The 17,791-nt window shown below is 39.7% G+C and overlaps 1 protein-coding gene across 1 annotated transcript; it reads right to left on the reverse strand.

The window, feature by feature from the left end:
* Positions 1–1,776: 1,776 nt before the first annotated feature.
* Positions 1,777–6,509, reverse strand: LOC131994825 (mucin-5AC-like). Its single transcript, XM_059361741.1, has 3 exons — positions 6,451–6,509; positions 6,157–6,215; positions 1,777–2,111 (listed from the first exon to the last, which is right to left on the reverse strand). Exons 1-3 carry the CDS (start codon positions 6,507–6,509, stop codon positions 1,777–1,779), a joined length of 453 nt encoding a protein of 150 aa, XP_059217724.1.
* Between the last annotated feature and the right edge of the window lie 11,282 nt (positions 6,510–17,791).

Raw genomic sequence — 17,791 nt, forward strand, 5'->3', positions numbered from 1 at the left:
ATTATAGCTCACATATGAAGTATTTGCTCACTCATTTCTTCTTCTACTTCCTTTTATTTCAGAAAACTAATTTTTGCCGTACCTGAGTATTTGGCAGCTAATTGTAAGGTAAGTAGGAAAAGAAAATCTGATATTAATTAGGATAGAAGTTCTATTGTAATTAGTTCCAGAAATTCTAAAATTAAATAGCAATACAAAAATGAAAGGGCTTCCTAGCAATTAACAAAATTTTTCATGCTTTTCCCCTCAACGTTTAATGCCTGTTCAAAGGTTTTTATTGGGATTTACGATTGCCTTAGTGCATTGATTTATGCCAATATGGACGTGTTGTACGCATACAACGCATTGTGGTCTTCGCACAGCCCACAATAATTTGGTCAAGTATTCAAACTTTCATCGCAATCGTCTTATGGGAGGCGTTAACCTCAATTGCGTGTAAAGTTTTTCTGCTGACCACAATGCCAAGAGATTTAAAAACAAAAGCTGGAACTAAAGAGACGGGGAGTTTTGAGGCTATTTACTGAAAACACAATGACCATAAGCTTGCAATGCTATGATGAGGAGTGTTTTGGTTTTATTTTTGCGAAATGCATGTTTCGTTTGAAATGAGAAGGCTTTTTCATAAAGGCTTATTCATAATTCACTTTTTTTCTTTTTAAAATTTGTTTAAGCTTTTTTGTTGTTCCAAAAATGTAAGAATTTTCCAATTTTTTTGTATAACACTGCTGTGCCTGTGGCACCTGTTTTTGCAGTTTTTTTTTAGGGAAACCACAATACAGAATATTTGCAAGGATTTCGTGATAGCTTGGAAAGGCAAACATCACACAGTGAAACCAAACAAATTTTGAAATGATGAATGAATAATGCTGCTCGATTAGTTTACATCAATTCTGGGAAAAAAGCTATAACAATGTGTGTCGGTATGGCTGGAATGGGTCAGTTTGAGCAAGGTAATAGCAAACAGTGTTGCCATAGAAATAAATTTGTTTTCGTGTGATAGTTTTGTTTAAAAAAAGATGTGGAAGGTTCCGTGGGAACTTTAGTAGAAAGATCGGTGGGAGATTCCCGTTGAAGGATTAGTGTAGGGATCTGGTAGAGCTTCAGTGGAAGTATACGTGGGAGTTCTAGTGAAAGGATCCGTGAGATATTTAATGGAGAAATCGGTGGGAGCTGAAATGAAAGGATTCGTTGGAGCTTCAGTGGAAGATTCTTTGGAAACTTTAGTAGAAAGATCGGTGAGAGCATTAGAGCTCCAGGGAAATTCCGTGGAAGAATCGATGGGAGATTCAATGGATGGATCCGAGGGAGATTCAGTGAAAGCATCCGCGGGAGCTGCAGTGGAGAGATCCACAGCAGTTTTAGTGGAATCATTGGTGGAAGATTTCTGTGGAAGTATCCGCGGGAGCTTCAGTAGAAATATCCGTAGGAGCTTCAATGGAATTATCTGTGGGAGCGTTAGTGAAAGAATCAGTGGATGAATAACATCCGGAGGAACAATAGTGCGGCTTTAGTGAAAGGATCCGTGGAAGCTTCAGTAGAATGATACATGGGAATTTGAGTGGAATGTTCCATAGAAGCTCTTGTAAAAGGATCCGTGGGATATTCAGTGGAGAAATTGGTAGGAGTTGAAATGAAAGGATTCATAGAAGCGTCAGTGGAAGATTCCGTGGGAACTATAGTGGAAGGATTGGTGGAGATTTCAGTGTATAAGTATCTGTGGGAGCTCTAGTGAAAGGATCCGTGAGTGTTTCAATGGAAGGTTTCTTGGGAACTTTTCTAGAAGAATCGGTGGATGATTCTTGTTGAAGAATCGATGTAAGGATCTGCTGGTGCTTCAGTGGCAGTATACGTGGGAGCTTTAGTGAAAGGATCCGTGGGAGTTTCTGTGGGATAATCCATGGGAATTTCAGTGAAATTATTCGTTGGAGCTTCAGTGAAAGAATCCGTTGAATATTCATCGGAGAAATTGGTGGGAGCTGAAATGAAAGGATTCTTTAAAGCTTCAGTGAAAGATTCCGCGGGAACTATAGTGGAAGGATTGGTGGAGATTTCAGTGGAACGATCCGTGGGTTCTTCAGTACAAGAATCCGAGTGAGCTTCAGTGGAAGTATCTGTGGGAACATAAGTGAAATAATCAGAGGGAGAAGAACATCCGGAGGAATAGTTGAGCGGCTTTGGTGGAAGTATCCGTTAGAAAAAGTATCCGACAGTGGAATGATCCATGGAATTTCAGTGGAAGGATCTTAGGAGCTCCAGTTAAAGGATTCGTAAGATATTCAGTGGAGAAATTGGAAGGAGTTGAAATAAAATGATTCCTGGAAGCTTCAGTGAAAGATTCTGTGGGAATTATAGTTAAAGGATAGGTGGAGATTTCAGTGGAAGGATTCGTGGGTGCTTCAGTAGAAGGATCCGCGGGTGCTTCGGTGGAAGGATCCGCGGGTGCTTCAGTGTAAGGTTCCTTGGGAACTCTAGTAGAAGGATCGATGGGAGATTCTCGTTGAAGGATTGGTTGAAGGATCGGTGTAAGAATCTGGTGGAGCTTCAGTGGAAGTATACGTAGGAGCTCTAGTGAAAGGATCCGTGCGTTTTTTAATAGAGAAATCGGTGTGAGCTGAAATAAAAGGATTCGTGGGAGTATCAGTGGAGGATTCCTTGAAAACTTTAGTGGAAGGATCAGTGGGAGATTTCAGTGGAAGTATTTGTGGGAGCTTCTGTGGAAATATCTGTGGGATCTCTAATAAAAGATTCCTTGGAAGATTCAGTGGAAGGAAATATGGGAGATTCAATGGATGGTACCCAGAGAGATTCAGTGAAAGCATCGGTGAGAGCTGCAGGGGAGATATCCAAAGAAGCTTTAGTAGAAGTATTGATGGAAGATTCCAGTTTAAGTATCAGAAGGAGCTGCACTTGATATATCCGTGGAAGCTTCAGTGGAAGTATCTGGGAGAAGAACATCCGGAGGAACAAAAGTGCGGCTTTAGTGAAAGGATCCATGAGAGCTTCAGTTGAATGATCCATGGGAATTTCAGTGGAAGGATGGGATATTCAGTGGAAAAATTGGTGGGAGCTGAAATGATAGGATTCGTGGAAGCTTCAGTGGAAAATTCCGCGGGAACCATAGTGGAAGGATCGTTGGAGATATCAGTGGAAGGATCCGTGGGTGCTTCAGTGAAAGGTTGTTTGGGAACTTTAGGATTGGTTGAAGTATCAGTGTAAGGATCTGGTGGAGCTTCATACGAGGGAGCTTGAATAAAAGGATCCGTGGGAGCTTCAGTAGTATGACCAGTGCGAATATCGGTAGAAGGATCTTTCAGAGCTCTAGTGACAGGATCCGTAGGACAAGAAGAAAGAAGAAATCGGTGAGAGCTTAAATGAATGCATTCGTGGGAGCTTCAATGGAAGATTCCGTGGGAACTTTAGTGGAAAGATCGGTGGGAGATTTAAGGGGAAGGATATGTGAAAGCTGCAGTGGAAGTATCTGTTAGAGCTGTAATGAAAGGCTCCGTGAGAGATTCAGTGGAAGGATCGATGGGAGATACAATGGAAGGTTCCGAGGGAGATTCAGTAGAAGCATCTGCTGGGGCTGGAGTGAAAGGATCCACGGGAGCGTTAGTGGAAGCATCGGTGAAATATTTCGTTGTAAGTATCCATGGGAGGTTCAATCGAAATATCCGTGAGAGCTTCAGTGGAAGTGTCTGCGGGAGCTTTAGTGAAAGGATCAGTAGGAGATTCAGTAGAAGCATCGGGAAGAACAACAGTTGAATGATCCGTTGGAGATTTAGCGAAAGGATCTTTCAGAGATTTCAGTGTAAGGATATATGGAAATTTCAGTGGAAGTTTCCGTGGGAACTTTTCTGGAAGTATCAGTGGGAGATTTCAGTGAATTTATATGTGGAGGCTTCAGTGGTAGTATCTTTGGGAGCTCTAATAAAAGGCTCCTTGGGAGATTCAGTGGAGGGATCAATGGTGGGAGCTGATATGAAAGGATTCTTCGAAACTTCACTAGAAGATTCCTTAAAACTTTAGTAGAAGCTAGAAGGGTCAGTGGGAGATTTCCATTGAAGGTTTGGTTGAAGGATCGGTGGTAGGATCTGGTGGAGCTTCAGTGGAAGTAGCAGTGGGAGTTTTAGTGAATGGAGCATTGGGAGATTTCAGTGGAAAGATATGTGGAAGCTTCAGTGGAAGGGTCCGTTGGAACTTTTGTGGAAGGATCGGTGGAAGATTTTAGTGATAGCATTGAAGCAGCGGCAGTAGAGGAATTCGTTGGAACTCTAGTGGAAGATCAGAAAAATATGTGAAAACTTTATTAAAAGTTTCCGGTTGGAGTTTTAGTGGAAGGATCCGTAAAATCTTCTAGGGAATGATCCAGCTCCAATGGTAGGATCTGTGACAGCTACAGTGGAATGATCCATGAGCACTGCAGTATAAGAATCAAAATGGAGCTTTAATTGAAAATTCGTAGTGAGTTTCGATAGAAGGAATGATGATGGGAGACCAGTGTTAGGATCAGTGATAGCTTCAGTGGAATGATTTGTAGGAAATTCCACGATAGGATCGGTCGAAACTTGAGTGGCATAGTATGTAAAAATTTCAGTGGAAGATTAGTGGGAGCTTCTGGTAAGATCGGTAACAGTTTCAGTGGAAACATTCGTGGTAACTTCGGTGGAAAAATTAGAGGGACCTTCAGAGTAAGAAACATTGAGTTTCTGTAGAATGAACGGTGGGACACTGGAGCTCCCTATGGATCGGCAGTAGATTCGGTGGAAATAGCTGTGGGAGCTTAGGTAAGTGTGCTCATGAGTTTTGAGTAGTGGTGTCACCCGTGAGTCGCGTGATCCTTGAGTGAGATCCAAATGTAATCACGTGATCGTGCGTAAGCGTGATTGAATTCACATTTTTCGTGAATGAGCTTGAATCTCGACTCGACCCGATGAATTACGAGAAACTACAACTCATGAGAAAATCACGAATTAGTGTTGGTATTCTATTCAGCTTTCGGAAAAGTCACTAACATTTTTAATTGTTTCGCGAGCGAAATTTAACTGCAATGAAATGTGTTTGTTTTCATACCAAAACACGTTTTCCTTTAAATATTTAGTTTTTTTTCGAAAATAAATAAGGAGCAATGGTAGCCATAATGGTTTCAAGGGTTGCCACTAGAACTTTTTGCCATTTTTTTTCACTATAGCAGAATACTACTTGTTCGTTTATTTTGTTTATATCGTACCTGTGAGTGGAAAATTACTCACGTGAAAAATTTTAGCGGTGGTTAGCCCCTCCTAAAGCTGGGACATCTGTGAGGGACCATGCCATGCAAAGAAGCCATGTTAAAACTTCTTTCCAAAAAGTTTGCCTCTGTTCCTCTAAAGAATGTTCATGGGCAACTTTTTGCTTTAGTGGAAGAATCAATCTGAGCTTCAGTAATGGGTCACGTGGGCGATTCAGTGTAAGAATCATTGGGAGCTACCGAAGACATTTTTATATATTGGGATGATATGGGTATTAAATAAGAGGTGTTTATAAGTAGTGCGCGATTGTGATTTCAAAATTTGGTCCATCTACCAGGGGGCCACCCCAACTCCAAAAAAAACCCCCAAAAAGGATATGTAGGTCTATTGAGATAATATGAGACTCAAATGAAAGATCTAGGGGAGTAAAAATGAATCTGATATCCAATTTAGGGAAAATACCATTCCCTCAAAAATCCTAAAAGGACATGTAGGCTGTTTGGAAAACAAGGGTCTACAATTAAATAAAATAAAGGGATCCGAGGACCTTTCCCTCTGAATGTCTTGATACTCTGGGTGCAAAATATTTATGAACAATATAAAATGTAGAACATGTAGAAAAAACTTTAAACTTCTAAATCTTCTTTGCAAACAATGGCCTACAAGATTTTATAGTATTATTAAAATAAGGCAACCTTGACGCTTTTCAAATCCTTACTGATTAGAATGCAAATAGTTGATTTCAGCATTCACCACCAGTGGTGCAGTTGCCGCTGATGATACTGATACTCCTGCTGCATCATCCTTGCTAGACAAGGCCCACCTCAAATGAATCAGATTTTACCATACTATCAGAGCATAAACGCTAATGGGACGGACATGGAGGCAGCAGTTACATGATTGCCGTATGACCCAATTACATGCAAACAGTCAGCCCAACAGTCAGACAGGCGGGCAGTTAGTTGGCTTGGACTGTGGCCATGCAGCCTGCCAATTTAATTTAAAGCCAAATATATTAGCCAACATTACCGACTGCTCTCCATACATGTCTATCGAGTGCTGTTGAATAGACGAGAATTTTGTTATTGCTTTCCCCAAAATGTTAGCTTCCCTCAATTTTTGGGCAATGTTATGTTGTGCTACACAACAGCCTTTTGCAACGATTATTGCCACTAAAATGATCGATCAGCTTTCATGATTGAATGACTTTCATAACGCTCACATGGCCATGGTATTGATGTTGGTGCTGGTGTCTATGTCGTTGGTACTATGCCTGTCCATAACGATAATGCAAATTTGTATTGAAAGCAAATTTTAATCCTTATTTTGCATGCAATTCATATAGACAATAGCATTAAATTGCAACATTATATCAAATTATTGTCAATAAATTATTTTGTTGTGCAAAATTTTGTCGAATAATTATGCAATCCTGTATGAATTTGACACAATTGAGTGACGCAACTTAATGGTATGGGAAATTTAAATTGTATAGAGTGGTATAATGTCAGTCAGGAAAGTAGAAGAAGATCGAACCGTGAGTTTTTCTTAAAATCCTTTACATTGGAGAGATTCCGAATAGAGCTGTAGTAGAAATATCCGTGGGAGCTTCAGTTGAAGTATCGCTGGGAGCTGTAGTGAAAAGAACAGTGAGTGATTCAGTAAACGCATCGGGAGGAACAGCAGTTAAACGATGCGTGGTAAATTTAGCGAAAGGATCCGTCGGAGATATCAGTGGAAGCTTGAGGTAAAGGGTCCACGAGAACTTTTCTGGAAGGATCGGTGAAAGATTTCAGTGAAAGGATTTATGGAAGGTTCTGTGTGAGCTTTAATAAAAGGATCTTTGAAAGATTTTTGTAGAAGCATTGGATGGATTCGTGGGTAGGATTAGTGAAAGGGATCAGAAGAATATGTGAAAGCTCCAGTGGAAGTGTTTTAGTGAAAGGATCCGAAAAAGCTTCTGGGGAAGGATTCATGGGAGCTCCAATGGTAGGATCTGTGGCAGCTACAGTGGAATGATCCATGAAAACACTGGTAGTATCTGTGGGAGCTTCAGTGGAAGTATCTGTGGAAGCTTTAGTGAAGCGATCAGTGGGAGATTAAGTAGAAGCATCGGGAGGAATAGCAGTTGAACGATCCGTGGTAGATTAAGCGAAAGGATCTGTCGGAGATATCAGTGGAAGGATATTTGGAGGCTTCAGTGGAAGTTTCCATGGGAACTTTTCTGGATGAATGGGTGAAAGATTTTAGTAGAAGGATTTGTGGAAGGTTCCGTGGGAGTTTTAATAAAAAGTTTGGGTGGGAGATTTTAGTGGAAGCATTGGAGGAATTCTTGGGAACCGTGGGAAGGAACAGTGGAAGGGATCAGAAGGATTTGTGAGAGCTTCAATTGAAGTTTCTGGTTGAAGTTTAAGTGAAAGGATCCGCAAAAGCTTCTGGAGAAGGATCTGTGAAGCTCCAGAGGTAGGATCCATGGCAGCTACAGTGGAATTAATCCATGACAACTGCAGTATAATAATCAAAAGGAGCTTTAATGGAAGATTCGGAGTGAGTTTCGATAGAAGGAATGGTGGGACTAATGAATATGAATATAGCTGGCATATATGTACGTATGAGTTGTTCTAGGCCCTCACATAGCCGAACCGAAAACAGTTCACTCCATATTTAGATATAGCTGTCATAAAGACCGACCTGCAGATATAGGTCATATGTCCATAACAGTAGCATTTATTGCCAGATTAAGCCGACATTTGGAACAGTACATTGCTGCAGGCTATCCCTTGTCTGATTTTAATATGTGGTCCATGTGGACCATATATAGTTACCGGTGCCATATATACTAATCTACCGATTTTACGCATATAAAAGGCATTTTATCACCCAATTTCGTTGTAATTTCGAACATTGAACTGCTTTAGGCCCTCACACCATAGCATGTCCGCCAATGACGATGAACGCCTGGATTCGAATCTTGGCCATAATAAAAATTTTGAACGATGGTTTTTCCCTCCTAAATCTGGCGACATTTGTGAATCACTATGCCATGAATAGAAACCATGTAAAAAAACTTCTCCCTAAAGAGGTGTCGCACTGCTACACGCCATTCGGACTCTACACCACCACTGTGGTACAGGGTATTATAGATTTGTGCATTTGTTTGCAACGCTAAGAAGGAGAAGAGCTAGACCCATCGATAAGTATACGGATCGGCTTAGTATACGGATCACTTTCTGATTCGATTTAGCTATGTCCGTCTGTCTGTCTGTCCATGTATTTTTGTAATCAAGGTACAGTTTGCATTTGTTGTCCGATTAGCACAAAATGTTGCATAAGTCTCTTTTTTGGTCTAAAGACGAACGCTATTGATTTGGAAAAAAATCGCTCCAGATTTAGATATAGCTCCCATATATATCTTTCGTCCGATGTACCCTTTGGTCCGATCCTTACAAAATTTGGCAGAGAGTACTTTTATTGACGTCCCAATATGTGTGCAAAATTTCATTGAAATCGGTATAGATTTAGATATAGCTCTCATATATATCTTTCATCCCATATGTCTTCTTAAAGCTGTAGGAGCCACAATTTTGGTCCAATCTATACCAAATATAGCATGATTTGTTTCGTGTGAGACCCCATATATGTGTGCAATAATTTATTGAAATCGGTTCAGATTTAGATATAGCTCCCATATATAACTTTTATCCGATTTGACCTATTAAAGCTTTAGAAGCCACAATTTTGGTCCGATCTTTACCAAATTAGACACGAAGTGCTCTTTGTGACGTGTGCAAAATTTCATCAGAATCGGATCAGATATATATATATATATAGCTCCCACATATATCTTTCATTCGATATGACCTTTTAAAGCTGTGGTGGCCACAATTTTTTTTGTGATTCCCAACTTGCTCCATAACCTTATATATTGGGTTGCCCAAAAAGTAATTGCGGATTTTTTAAAAGAAAGTAAATGCATTTTTAATAAAACTTAGAATGAACTTTAATCAAATATACTTTTTTTACACTTTTTTTCTAAAGCAAGCGAAAAGTAACAGCTGATAACTGACTGAAGAAAGAATGCAATTACAGAGTCACAAGCTGTGAAAAAAAATTTTCAACGCCGACTATATGAAAAATCCGCAATTACTTTTTGGGCAACCCAATAGTTGCCATATAAACCCATCTGTTGTTTTGACTTCTTTATTGTCTAGAGGGTATAATTCTTATCCGAATTGTCTGAAATTTTGCACGACGTGTTTCGTTATAACTTCCAACTCCTGTGCTAAATTTGGTTTACATCGGTCCATAACCTCATACAGCTGCCATATAAACCGATCTTGAATCTTGACTTTTTGAGCCACTAGAGGGCGCATTTCTTTTCCGATTTGGCTGAAATTTCACAGGAGGTGTTTTGATATGACTTTCAACAACTGTGCTGAGTATGATTCAAATCGGTACATGGCCTGATATAGCTGCCTTATAAACCGATCTGGGATTTTGACTTCTTGAGCCTCTAGAGGGCGCAATTATTATCCGATTTGACTGAAATTTTCTATGAATTGTTTTGTTATGATTTCTAACAACTTTGCTAAAAATGGTTTAAATCGGTTCATAACCTGATATATCTGCTATATAAACCGATATTGAATATTGACTTTTTGAGCCACTAGAGGGCGCATTTCTTTTCCGATTTGGCTGAAATTTCACATGAGGTGTTCTGATATGACTTTCAACAACTGTGCTTTGTATGTTTTAAATCGGTTCATAACCTGATATAGCTGCCATATAAACCGATCTGGGATTTTGACTTCTTGAGCCTCTAGAGGGCGCAATTATTATCCGATTTGACTGAAATTTTGCAAGAAGTGTTTTGTTACGATTTTCAACAACTGTGCTAAATATGGTTAAAATCGGTTCATAACCTGATATAGCTGCCATATAAACCGATCTTGAATCTTGACTTTTTGAGCCTCTAGAGGGCGCAATTTTTATCCGATTTGGCTGAAATTTCACATGAAGTGTTTTGTTATAATTTCCAACAACTGTGCTGAGTATGATTCAAATCGGTACATGGCTTGATATAGCTGCCATATAAACCGATCTGGGATTTTGACTTCTTGAGCCTCTAGAGGGCGCAATTATTATCCGATTTGACTGAAATTTCACATGAATTGTTTTGTTATGATTTCTAACAACTTTGCTGAAAATGGTTTAAATCGGTTCATAACCTGATATATCTGCTATATAAACCGATATTGAATATTGACTTTTTGAGCCACTAGAGGGCGCATTTCTTTTCCGATTTGGCTGAAATTTCACATGAGGTGTTCTGATATGACTTTCAACAACTGTGTTGAGTATGATTCAAATCGGTACATGGCCTGATATAGCTGCCTTATATTCCGATCTGGGATTTTGACTTCTTGAGCCTCTGGAGGGCGCAATTATAATCCGATTTTACTGAAATTTTGTATGAAGTGTTTTGTTATGATTTCCAACAACTGTGCTTTGTATGTTTTAAATCGGTTCATAACCTGATATAGCTGCCATATAAACCGATCTGGGATTTTGACTTCTTGAGCCTCTAGAGGGCGCAATTATTATCCGATTTGAGTGAAATTTTGCAAGAAGTGTTTTGTTACGATTTTCAACAACTGTGCTAAATATGGTTAAAATCGGTTCATAACCTGATATAGCTGCCATATAAACCGATCTTGAATCTTGACTTTTTGAGCCTCTGGAGGGCGCAATTTTTATCCGATTTGGCTGAAATTTCACATGAAGTGTTTTGTTATAATTTCCAACAACTGTGCTGAGTATGATTCAAATCGGTACATGGCCTGATATAGCTGCCATATAAACCGATCTGGGATTTTGACTTCTTGAGCCTCTAGAGGGCGCAATTATTATCCGATTTGACTGAAATTTTCTATGAAGTGTTTTGTTATGATTTCTATCTACTTTGCTAAAAATGGTTTAAATCGGTTCATAACCTGATATATCTGCTATATAAACCGATATTGAATCTTGACTTTTTGAGCCACTAGAGGGCGCAATTATTATCCGATTTGGCTGAAATTTTCTACAACGGCTTCTGCCATGACCTCCAACATACGTGTCAAATTTGGTCTAAATCGGTCTATAGCCTGATACAGCTCCCCTATAAACCGATCTCCCTATTTTACTTCCCGATCCCCTAAAGAGAGCAATTCTTATTCGATTTTGATTTTATACAATGATTTCTACTATGGTCTCCAACATTTAACTCAATTAGCATAGCAAATCTTTTCGTTTATCCTTTTTTTGCCTGAAATGAGAAAGCGGGAAAAGAACTCATCAAATGCGATCCATGGTGGAGGGTATATAAGATTCGGCTCGGCCGAACTTAGCACCCTTTTACTTGTTCTTTCTTTCATCTGTCGCTTTTTCTGCTCTGAGAGTTTTTCAAAAGTATTGCTCGCCTTATTAAAATTCATGGTCACCGTGTTGCATATGCCAAACCAGCGTGCGAAACTCTTAGGGATTGACAAGAACAACAAATTATTAGACATTGCTTCTTTGCAATAACTTAGTGAGTGTTTTATTTGAAATGACCGTATACAAGATTTCGATGTGTTGCATTCGTTCGCAACAAAAAGTCTCTTATTTAAGATTAACTTTAATCGCCTCATCCTCTTTGATATCAGTGACATTCTTCCCCGTTCCTTAATGGCCTGTTGGAGGGATCTATGTAGGAATATTTAGGTTTTATATAGGATTCCTCATTATGTTGCTTAATAAAAAAAGAAAAGTTGAATGTGACTTTGTGACTTATTCGTTTGTTATGATGTAGATATTCTTGTATTACAACGAACTTCAAATTTCAATTTTGTATGAAATTTCTAGTACTTGCTCTTATGTTTTCCGAAATGTTCTCCTGGGACATCAACCTCGCTTAAATGTATCAGGTTTAGGTGAATGGTAATCTCTGTATTAAAGTAGAATGTTTTGCTTTATCCCTAAACAGGATCAATGTAATGTACTATGTCAGTTTGCGAGTAAATGGATATGGCTTGTCATCGGTGTTAACGCCTCCCCCCAGTAAATGTGGTCTTCTTAAATTACATACATATCTAATGTTTCTTGTTGGTACCACCTCTGGAAAGCTTAGAAATGTCAGAGGTAGAACATATTTGAAATAAATTCATTAAAATTCATTTAAACAAGAGAATAGCCAGCCCGCAGAGACCTATGGTCGGTCTTTTGCTTTTTCTTCTACATTTTTTTTTGTGTTTTGTGTTGGTGTTTTGTTTCTGTCTTTTTACTTACTTTTGCTATCTTGGCAGCATTTGTACCTTCATTATCGTTAGGACGATGATATACCGATAATCGCAGCAGTATGCAATGAAGAAAAGTAGAAGTAGTAGAAAAAAAAAAATGAAAACACACACACACAACCATACTCCCAAATGGAAAGTTAATTCAACATCTTAAACAGACTTTACACTGCTCCAATATGGTGGCAGTCATTTTTCATGGATACCCATAGACCTGGCGGGTGCTAGGGAGCACAAGAGCCGGTTTTCATTACTGTCACCCAACAGCCTCTATGTGGATAATAGAAGACAACGAAGCAGCTAAAGAAAAAGGCGTTCCTTTCTGGTCATGTACCCAATGTCCTTCCTGCACACGGACATTTCGCCATGCAAACTTTCAACTCTTAGTGGTAGCGGTGTTAACTAAGTTTTAATGACTTTTGAAACATATTGCTGCGCTTTTTGTTGCGAGACGCCTGAATTGCCTTGTGCGCAGCGGCATTTAGGAAGGTAAATTAAGTGCATGCCAATACTGGAGAATTAAATTAAATTTTTAAATTGAAATTTTAAATGTCTGATTATTGGTAAGGGGGAAATGAAAATGAAATTTCCCTTTTATGGTCGTTTTCGAAATGCTAACAAAACTGGTTTCAATAATCAAGTCGAATATGAATCGGATATTTATATTAGAGACCAAGTATCTGTGGGCCGCTTGATCGCCAAACGGACATGCAGCCGACCTGAACAATATGGGACTCAAATGAGAGGAATGTATGTAGACAGTAAAGTGCAAAAGTGTGTGTGCGTATTTGCCCATCACTGGTGTAGTTATACAGATTCCAAGCCTGCCGTATTTTATTGGGTTGCCCAAAAAGTAATTGCGGATTTTTCATATAGTCGGCGTTGACAAATTTTTTTCACAGCTTCTGACTCTGTAATTGCATTCTTTCTTCTGTCAGTTATCAGCTGTTACTTTTAGCTTGCTTTAGAAAAAAGTGTAAAAAAAAGTATTAAAGTTCATTCTAAGTTTTATTAAAAATGCATTTACTTTCTTTTAAAAAATCCGCAATTACTTTTTGGGCAACCCAATAGTAAGACTCCTCTCTTTCATAATGGACGTCGTTTTTACATTAATGAAGGCACCCTTAATGCCAAAAAATCTACTCTTGCAGAGTAATTTAATTTCAAAGAAAAAAATTCCATTTATTCAGATAAGTGATCGGATGTCTATTTCTTACTAAAGAGGATGGTATACCGTTTAATAGTTAAAAAAGAATATTAGCCAAGTGGCCGCCACGCTTACAGAACCATATATTTTTCATTAAATTTTCAAAGAGTCCTCGAAAGCCTCACGAAATCTTTCTTTGAGGTCGTATATCGACGCTGGCCTGTTGGCGTACTCGCTCTACCCCAAAAAATGAAGTCGTAAGGAGTCAAATCACAAGATCTCGGTGGCCAGTTGTGATCACATCTTCCAGAGATAATAGGGCCCGGAAACCTTTGCCTTAGAAGAACAATAGTTTTGTTGCCTGTGTGGCACGTAACGCTGTCTTGTTGAAAGTAACCCTTGCCCAGATCAATACCATCTAACTCTGATCATTTATCAACTCTCAATTGCGTAATCCAAAAACACCGCTGGACCTTATCTTTCGCTCGGCCCAAAGGCAGAAGTCGCATGGTGTTAGATCACAAAATCTCGGTGCCCACATTGTGGGGTCAAAGGGCCCCATTATCTCTTCCAGAGATAATAGGGCCCGGTCACTTTTCCAGTAAAAGAGTAACCGTTTTGGTGCTTATATGGCAAGTAGTGCCGTCCTTATTGAAAGTAAACGTTTTCCAGATCAATACCATCTCCGACCATAGAAATCATGTATCATCTCTCGAACCCCGCTGGATCATAAAGCTCATCAAAGAGCGCATCCATCGATGAGGATCGAGATTCTTCTAAACAATAACTCTTGGGTCCTTCGAGCCCCAGACGCGACTTTTTTGAATGTTGACGTAGCCACTTGAGGTGAAAATGGGCCTAATACGCCAAGATGATTTTACAAATTTCATCAGTATCAATGATTTCACCATTTGTATACCCAGCACCATAGGATGGGAATGTACTAATCTAGTCAGATTTAGATATAGCTCCCATATAAACCGATCTCACGATTTGACTTCTTAAGCCCCTGGAAGCTGCAATTTTTGTCCGATCAGGCTGAAATTTTGCATGTGTTCTGTGGTGACTTCCAACAACCGTGCCAAGTACAAGCCAGATATTACAGCCTTAAGGCAGTGCGATGGATTGGGAAAGCCGTCGCAACGACACAAAACGGTGACGAACTACGTAGCTGTCATGAGACGAGGCATGAATTTGGCTTTGGATTTGTGTTTCGTCGGAGACTAAAACACCTAGACTTTACTCCGAAGGACAAGAGGCTAGCCACAATCCGCACAAAAACCAAATTTTTCAATATCAGCTTTATTTGTGTCCATGCCTTGACGGAAGACAAGGACGAGCAGACCAAGGATATTTTCTACGAGCGCCTAGAGAGAGAATAGGACCGCTGCCCAGCCCATGATATAAAAATCGTTCTGGGAGATTTCAATGCAAAGATAGTGAAGGAAAATATATCTGGTCCAACAGTCGGAAAATGTTACCTGGTTGTACTCAGAACAAGAAGTAAGGAACCAAATTGATCACGTTGTAATAGATGGAAGGCATTAATCTAGTGTGGTAGATGTTTGATCGATCCGAGGAGGGATTATAGATTTGGATAATTACCTTTTTGCAGCAAAAATTTGCGCACCCGATTGAGCGTGGCGAGAGAAGTACGAAGCTGGATATTGAAAAGATGCAAATGCAACAGATGGCTTAAGCATACTCCACTCGGCTTACCCGGCTGCTTGATAAAAGCACTTCTTGCACCGATGATATAAAGGCGCAGTGGCAACCCGCTCAATGGAAAATGCCGCTAAATTTTGTACTCGGAAACACACGGTACGATCAAGAGTATTGAAATGCTACTGAAGCCAATAATGCGACATACAGAGCAACCCCGAAATTCACCAGATGGTGGAAAGGTATCGGGAGAAAATGAAGAGGAGAAATGTATATTCCGCAGAAAAACAGGGAATGGAATGATGTGAGTGTAAACAAATTGAGATGTGCAGGAGTCCGAATTAAACTGAAAATTTTACCAAATAACCGAACATGAAACCGATGCCTTTGGTGCAGGCTTATCGTCCTGCAGAGATAAAGAAGGAAGGCTGTTAACTGATAAAATAGTGTGCTTGGGATATGGAAAGAACATTTTTTCCAGCTCTAGAGTCCGACGATGGCGGCGACGAGGATTCCGCAGATATTGATTGTATATATCCTAGTCAAATTGAAGTCCAGGTAGCAGTGATCTGACTGAAAAACAACTAAAAAGGCTTTAAGTTCGGCCGGGCTGAACTTTGGATAACCACCACCTCGGGTATATATGTAAACTACTTTTCGTCAAAATCCGGTGAAAAATGCATACCTTATGCCTCATAGCAGCTATATCGATTCGTGTTACAACATATTGGTATTTTTAGTAGCTATATCTAAAAATAAACCGATTTGACACGGATACGACACGGATGTCGAAAAGCCTAACAAGTCACTGTGTCAAATTTAGGCGACATCGGACAATCAATGCGCCTTTTATGAGTCCGAAACCTTAAATCGAGAGATCAGTCTATATGGCAGCTATAGCCAAATCTGGATCGATCTGTGCCATATTGCAGAAGTATGTCGATGGGTTTAACTTAACTCACAGTCCTAAATTTCTGCGACATTGGATAAAAAATGCATCTTTTATGGGCCCAAAACCTTAAATCGAGAGATTGGTCAATATGGCAGCTATATCCAAATCTGGACCGATCTGGGCCAAATTGTAGAAGGTTGCCGGAGGGCCTAACACAACTCACTGTTCCAAATTTCAGCAAAATCGGATAATAAATGTGGCTTTTATGGTCCTTATACCCTAAATCGTCGGATCGGTCCATATGGCAGCTATATCCACAGCCGGACCGATCGGGTATAAATTGAAAAAGGATGTTGGGTAGCCTTACACAACTCACTGTCCCAAATTTCAGCAAAAGCGGATAATAAATGTGGCTTTTATGGGCCTAAGACCTTAAATCTGCAGATTGGTCTGTGTGGGGGCTATATCAAGATATAATCCGATATAGGCCATCTGCGAATTTAACCTGCCTATGGACAATAGAAGAATCTATGCAAAGTTTCAGCTCAATATCTCTATTTTCAAAGACTGTAGCGTGATTTCAACTGACGGTCAGACGAACAAATTCGTCATACTAATTACCAATCGTCATATAAACCAAGTGAGATTTCTGCATAAGTGTTGTAGAAATTGTCCACTAGAAAGAAAAAGTCATATAGCATAATTCAATACAAGCCCTAAACCCACCAATCATAAAATGAAAACTATCGCCAAAAGTAAACTCAGTGGACTTATAAGCATATCTTCAGGACGATTATATCATAATGAGTTGCGTAAAAATCCTTGCTGAACGCCTGGGTTGGTTTTCCCCTCCTAATAGTTGGTTTTCCCCTCCTAATGCTGCCAACATTTGTGAGGTACTATGGCATGTAATACTTCTCTCGAATGAGGTGTCGCACTGCGGCACGCCGTTCGGACTCGGCTATAAAAAGGAGTCCCCTTATCATTGAGCTTAAAACTTGAATCAGACCGAAGTCATTGATATGTCAGAAGTTTTCCCCTGTTCCTTAGTGGAATGGTCATGGGCAAAATTTGTTGTTGTTGTAGGCTAGGTTAGGTAAGGTTAAAAAAGGGTGCATATATTAATTCGCCCCATGCCACTTCATACTAAAAAGTAACATCGAAAAAGAAAATCTAAGTCAGGAATTCCGTGCTGCTTACAAAATCTCAAATTGTTTTGGTTCATGTCTGGAATTCCAACGCCTTATCAACATCCCCACATGCCCTACACTTGGTATCATTGCCACACCGATTTTGCATAAGTGAGCTCATAGTCCTATGTGTCCTGTAATGATACCGAAAGCTATACTAACTTCCTGCTTACTTCCTTTCAGTAATAACCACGTTTTCTTACAATCTGGATTTCCCCATAGGATTTTCGTCGTCCTACCGACCCTTTCGCTGTTCCACAGGGTTACATGCGCGTTCGTAGCTCACTCCATTAACTCGGACTTAGTCGACCCGAAAGGTTTCAGCATTCCACTGGCCTTTACTGCCAATTCGTCTG

This window comes from Stomoxys calcitrans, chromosome 2 (genome assembly GCF_963082655.1).
Source record: "Stomoxys calcitrans chromosome 2, idStoCalc2.1, whole genome shotgun sequence".
Lineage (NCBI taxonomy): Eukaryota > Metazoa > Arthropoda > Insecta > Diptera > Muscidae > Stomoxys > Stomoxys calcitrans.